At 51.6% G+C, this 6,070-nt stretch overlaps 1 protein-coding gene across 1 annotated transcript; it reads left to right on the forward strand.

Moving 5' to 3' along the window:
* Positions 1–2,045: 2,045 nt before the first annotated feature.
* On the forward strand, positions 2,046–4,854 carry PYCR2 (pyrroline-5-carboxylate reductase family, member 2). Its single transcript, XM_006897767.1, has 7 exons — positions 2,046–2,141; positions 2,356–2,426; positions 2,727–2,906; positions 3,005–3,226; positions 3,410–3,502; positions 3,797–3,960; positions 4,689–4,854. Exons 1-7 carry the CDS (start codon positions 2,075–2,077, stop codon positions 4,852–4,854), a joined length of 963 nt encoding a protein of 320 aa, XP_006897829.1. The 5' UTR covers positions 2,046–2,074.
* The last annotated feature ends 1,216 nt before the right edge of the window (positions 4,855–6,070 follow it).

The following is a 6,070-nucleotide window of genomic DNA, read 5'->3' on the forward strand; positions in this document are numbered from 1 at the left end:
TTGTGTCTTCTAGGTTGCAACACCCCCATGATACATCTTCAAGGATATGAACATGTATGGCCAAGCACAATCAATAAGAGTGCATCTAAATTCCAAAATCAATCTCCATAATAGTCTATGTGTTTCCTACTGCCAAAGGGGCCCTTTAGAGTAGTGAGAGAAGATCTTCACCCTGAAACCCACAGCGTCCCTTTTCAGCAGGAAGTAGCTAAGAGAATACACCATCCCCTTTTCCTTATGAATCAGGGTGAAGTCTCTCTCAGGGAGGAGTGATAGGGAATGGCAAAGGACACACTGACAAAGAAGATTAATCAGAACTGGCTTTGACAAGCACTGTGGCATTTGGACAAGAACAAACTGGGAGGAGGGTAGAGAGAATGGTGCAGCGGTGAATGAATGGAAACCCAAAATCTCTGTAAATGTTTATGAAAATTAATAAAATATAATTATAGGAAAAAAAAGAACAACAACAAAAAAGAAATCTGGAGAACAACCACTTGGCCAACTGACTGGAAGAGATCTATATTTGTTCCCATCCCAAAGAAGGGTGACCCAACAGAGTGTGGAAACTATAGAACGCTATCATTGATTTCACATGCAAGCAAGATTCTACTGAAGATTATCCAAAAATGATTGGAACAGCACATCAGCGGAGAACTGTCAGAAGTCCAGGGTTTTAGGAAGTCGTGGTACTAGGGATATTGTAGCTGATGTTACATGGATCTTAGCTGAAAGCAGGGAATACCAGAAGAATGTATATCTGTGTTTCATTGACTACGCAAAGGCGTTTGACTGCGTGGATCATAACAAACTGTGGCTGACTCTGAGAAGAATGGGAATCCCAGAACATTTGATCGTGCTAATGAGAAACCTATACTTAGACCAAGAGGCAATCGTCAGAACAGAGCAAGGAAACACTGCATGGTTCAAAATTGGGAAGGGTGTAGCCAGGGATTTGTCCTGTCTCCATACCTTTTCAACCTGTATGCAGAGCAGATTATCCAGGAGGCTGGGCTCTATGAGGAGAAACATGGGGTCAGGATTGGTGGAAGATCTATCAACAACCTGCGTTATGCAGATGACACAACCCTGCTTCCTGAAAGCTCCCTAAAACCCCAATAAAAAGGAACCGTTCTTGACTGCCATTTTGACCTTCTCCGCGGGGTCACTTGGCCTCCTTCTCAGACTACGCAATAAAGGCCTGTTCGATTATTTGGGACCAGCTAATTTTCTATTGCCCTCAACTCTCTTTTTCTATCTAACAACAACTATAATCTTTAGGTTGGCAGCGCAACTTCTTTATCTCCTACACACAAAATGAAGACTCCCGTTTATGGAGCTTTCAAAAGCAAGTGGCAAGTGGCAGTGGGAAGGTGGTGGTATTATCGACGTGCTTATATTTCAGCCATGCCCTAGAGAACTGATGATTGCCTAAACTGGATGAACTGATCCAACTTGCAATCCAGATAAGGAGACAAACTGGCAGGAATCACGCACGTCCAAGTGAATCAACAATTGTGTCCACAGCCAGCTCCATTCCCGCTCATCCCGGGGCGCTCCAAGGGATAGGAGGCCACAGTTTTTCATGATGGCTCCTCTGATCTCAAGTCTTGCCCTCGGATAGAACAGTGCGGAGAACGTCCGCTTGGGAAAGCAGAGCAGTTGGCGGGACCTGATTGGGCCTGTGAATACGAAGCAGCATCCTGAGCCAAGTCCCTCCGGTCAACGGTCCTTAGTTGAGCTTCCCCTAGCCGCCCGCCCGGAGGCGGGCACACGCCCTCAGTCTGGGTCGTGATTGGTCCACTTCTTCCGCTCGGCCACGAATTGGTCGTCCCTGCGGGGCTCGCGGACAACGACGATGAGCTCACGGACTGGCGGGAGTGTGTCACGTGACCCCGCACCCAGAAGTGATGCGGCCAGCTCCTGGCCAACCAGGAAGCTTTCGGGAACTCGCGGGATCCGCCGCCTCGCCGGGAGGCCTCTATATATCTGCTCGCTCTCGCAGGCATCTTTGCTTTCTGCTGGAGTGACAGATCGCCTTCCTTCTGCTGCCTGGAAGCGCAGTGCCGAGACCATGAGCGTGGGGTTCATCGGTGCTGGCCAGCTGGCCTGTGCGCTGGCGAGGGGTTTCACGGCTGCAGGTAAGCGTGCGGGGCACGGACGGAGAGGCGGCGGGGCCCCAACACGAACGAGGAGTTTACCGCGGGTCAGGTAGTTGAGACTCGTGTTAAGGCAGTAAGAGTCCTGTCTGTGGAAAGGATCTGAGAGGTGAGGAAGATTGATGAACTGCTGAGAGAGGTTGCGGGGTTGTATATACCCAATGGAAAGCTAGTTGACAAGTTCTGTCTTATACAGGTATCTTGTCGGCTCACAAGATAATAGCCAGCTCCCCGGACATGGATCTGCCCACCGTGTCTGCACTCAGGGTACGTGAGGCTGGAGGGACGGGGGAAGACTATGAGGGCCCAGAAGGATGGCCTGAGGTTTGCCTAGCTGATCACCCCACGAACATTCCAGAAGGTGGGGCCTTCTCCGGAGCATCTCTTGCTCATTTGCCCAGTGGTCATAATGGAAAACTTTTTTTGAAAACTTTGCCAGCAGAGGTAGGGGTGGAACCAGGAGGCTCCGGGCTGCATTTCCCTGAGCGGGCTTGGGCTTCAACTGCGCCTTGTGTGCACTGAGTGCTCAGGCTGACCAGTCCAGTGAGCCTCGGCGTTCTTCTGCAGAAGATGGGTGTGAACCTGACCCGAAACAACAAGGAGACTGTGCGCAACAGCGACGTTCTCTTCTTGGCCGTGAAGCCGCACATCATCCCCTTCATCCTGGATGAGATTGGGGCCGAGGTCAAGCCCCGGCACATTGTGGTCTCCTGCGCGGCGGGTGTCACCATCAGCTCTGTGGAGAAGGTGCCCATCTTGGTCCTGTGTGAGAGGAGGGGCGGCCTGAATGAACAGGGAGGAGCTGTTGTGCTCTCTGGTAACCGTCTTGGTCTTCTATGCTGCAGAAGCTGATGGCGTTTCAGCCGGCCCCCAAGGTGATCCGCTGTATGACCAACACGCCGGTGCTGGTGCGAGAGGGTGCCACGGTGTACTCCACGGGCACCCATGCCCTGGTGGAAGATGGACAGCTCCTGGAGCAGCTCATGAGCAGCGTGGGCTACTGCACAGAGGTGGAAGAGGACCTGATAGATGCTGTCACCGGGCTCAGTGGCAGTGGTCCTGCCTATGTGAGGCCCTGATGCTTGTGAACCTTCTGGGGAGCCTTTGGGAGTAGACAGGCCACCAGATGGGCTTGGTCTGACAAGGACCATGCTCCTCTTGGTGTAACTGGCTGGTGGAGTCTAGGTCTGCTCAGAGGAGTACCCTTCAGTCTTGGGCCTCCTGCTGGGACTTAGTGAGTGTCTCCACAGGCGTTCATGGCCCTGGATGCACTGGCTGACGGAGGGGTGAAAATGGGCCTCCCGCGGCGCCTGGCGGTCAGACTCGGGGCACAAGCCTTGCTGGTCAGTATCTCCTCTGCAGTGAGGTGGGTAGAACAGAAGGGTGTGATAGAAGGTAGACGTGACCTGCCTACCCCTTGCTATTGGCAGAGAGAGAGGCTGGATTCCATCCCCAGTCAGGCAAGAAGGTCTGGGGAGGACCTTATCCAGAGCACAGTGGGGACCAGTCTCTGTGGGTCACTGCACTGAGGCCAGGCTCAGGCAGCTGGTATTGGGGTTTGGGAGGAACATTGAACTTGGGGGAGGTCATCCCAGGGTGTGTCAACGGCCTTCTTGAATGCTCCTTTCCTGCCATAGGGAGCTGCCAAAATGCTGCTGGACTCTGAAGAGCACCCCGGTCAGCTCAAAGACAACGTCTGCTCCCCCGGAGGTGCCACCATCCACGCCCTGCACTTTCTGGAGAGTGGGGGCTTCCGGTCTTTGCTCATCAAGGCAGTTGAGGCCTCCTGCATTCGAACACGGTGAGTCTACCTTGCTTTTCTTTCCTGCCTCGGGCCCTCTGCACCTCACTGATCCCCGCTCCAGGCTAGGTGATATTTTAGAGAACCTGCCATATTGGGCCCTTTAGGGTATTGGGTCTGTGCGGAGTTTAAAACTACCATCTACTAGACTTTGCTTAATGAGGATTTATGGACATTTTATCTCTTTAATTACTCACATAAGTCTGACAGTATGTGGCCCAAGGTCAAACAACTGTAATGAGACGTTTGTTATGTAGAGCAACATGGAGTTGGAGCAGACCCACAGCTGGCCCTCCAGTGGGTTTTCAGAGGCAGTTAATCCCATGCGAGGAGATTGCCCAGCCTTCTCCTGTGGAGCAACTTGTGTGTTTGAACCATGTGTCTTCGGGTTGTCAGGACCGCTCCTTACTACTAAGCCACCAGAGCACCCCGAAATGGGGAGCTTCCCCTTCCAAATCTGACCCCAAAGCCAGTGCTTTTTAAACTCATTTCTCCTCTGTAATTACAGATACCTTAGAATTCTACCTGGTTTAGATCAGATAAGAATAGTAAAGCCTGTCTTTAAACAGTACTTTGGAGAAGTTTGGGGAGGTATATGGTTTGGGAGTCTGATGGGTGTCAGACGGATGAGGGTTGGCAGTTGTCTGGGTGCAAAGCTGTGGGAAGCTCTTGCTCCAAGCTTTGCAGCCTGCCTTCTTCACTCCCTCTGGGACTTTGTTTGTCTACAGAGAGCTACAATCCATGGCTGACCAAGAGAAGATCTCCCCAGCTGCCCTCAAGAAGACCCTCCTAGATAGAGTGAAGCTGGAGTCCCCCGCAGTGTCCACGCTGACACCATCCAGCCCAAGGAAGCTCCTCACAAGAAGCCCACCTCTGGGAGACAACAAGGACTGAGGCAGCCTCTGCCCTGCTTGTGGTCCAGGACCCTCAGCTGAGGTGGCCTGGAACGTCTTACTCCCATTCCCCTTCCATGCAGCCCAAGGGCAGCCTTAGGTAGCTCTAGGTCCCTGTGATAAACAAGCAGAACTAGTTCACTGGCCTGTCCCCTGTGGGACTATGGGGTGATGGAAGTGAGATGTGACTTGTCCACCTCCTGCTGTTGGCAGAGAGGCTGGACTCCAATCCCAGCCCCAGTCTGGGACTGGGATTGGAGTCCAGCCTCTCTCTGCCAACAGCGGCTTTGGTCAGACCAAAGTTGGCTTTCCTTCATTGAATTCATAAAGGGGAAAGAAAGAAGTAAGGAACTTGGAATTTTAAAAATGAATCACAAAGGCAAAACATTAGGCTATGCTTGTATGTATTTTCTTCTCTACAGATGTACTATTTAAAAAACTGTTCTCAGCTGCAAAGTCTAGCTGTGTTAATAAAGTTTTCACTTGTTTTTGTACTTTTTTAAATTGCCTTGTCTTAAGTCTTTGCTCCAGCTCTTAGCAAGTTCTCCTTGCTTTGGTGGGGAAACACTGTCTGAAGTGGGGTAGAAGCAAAAAGGGTCCATTTGGGTTTATAATGAAACTATTGCCTCACTGCTGCTCCTATCAAGATTGGGAGATATAGTGGTCATGGATGGGCTCAGCTGGAAACAAAGAAGAGCCTAGTATTTTGAGGCAGGGATTGGATGCCCAGACACACAAGTTGTGTTATGCTGCATTCTGCTTGGTGTTAGACTATATATTCCAGCCCTCAAGATGCTGAGGGCTAGAGAGGAGGAGCCACTCATAACCTGTTCTGCTGGTGGTTACTAGGGCTGTTTTGTGACATGCTCAAACAGAAGGGAATCGTGTCGCCAGCGACAAGCAGAGAATACCACGAGTCCTTTGAGGCCAGAGTTTCCAGCACCGGTCAGACCGGTACCCAGATGAGAGCAGCCGTGGCCACAGAGACCAGTGTGAGGCAGAGCTGACCTGGGGTGGCTGCTCCCTGGGACCAGAGCCAGGGGCCCACACTGAAGCTTACTGGAGGTCTTGGGGTGGGGACCGAGTGAGTGTCATATTTGGCAGGACTATACCAATTGACGTATTTCAGTTAACAGATGCTGCCCTGGACGTGCTCACCAAGTTGTGCCAAGAAATCTGGAGAACGACCACTTGGCCAACTGACTGGAAGAGATCAA

Source organism: Elephantulus edwardii, unplaced genomic scaffold (genome assembly GCF_000299155.1).
Source record: "Elephantulus edwardii isolate Elephantulus edwardi_28Jun2011 unplaced genomic scaffold, EleEdw1.0 scaffold00214, whole genome shotgun sequence".
Lineage (NCBI taxonomy): Eukaryota > Metazoa > Chordata > Mammalia > Macroscelidea > Macroscelididae > Elephantulus > Elephantulus edwardii.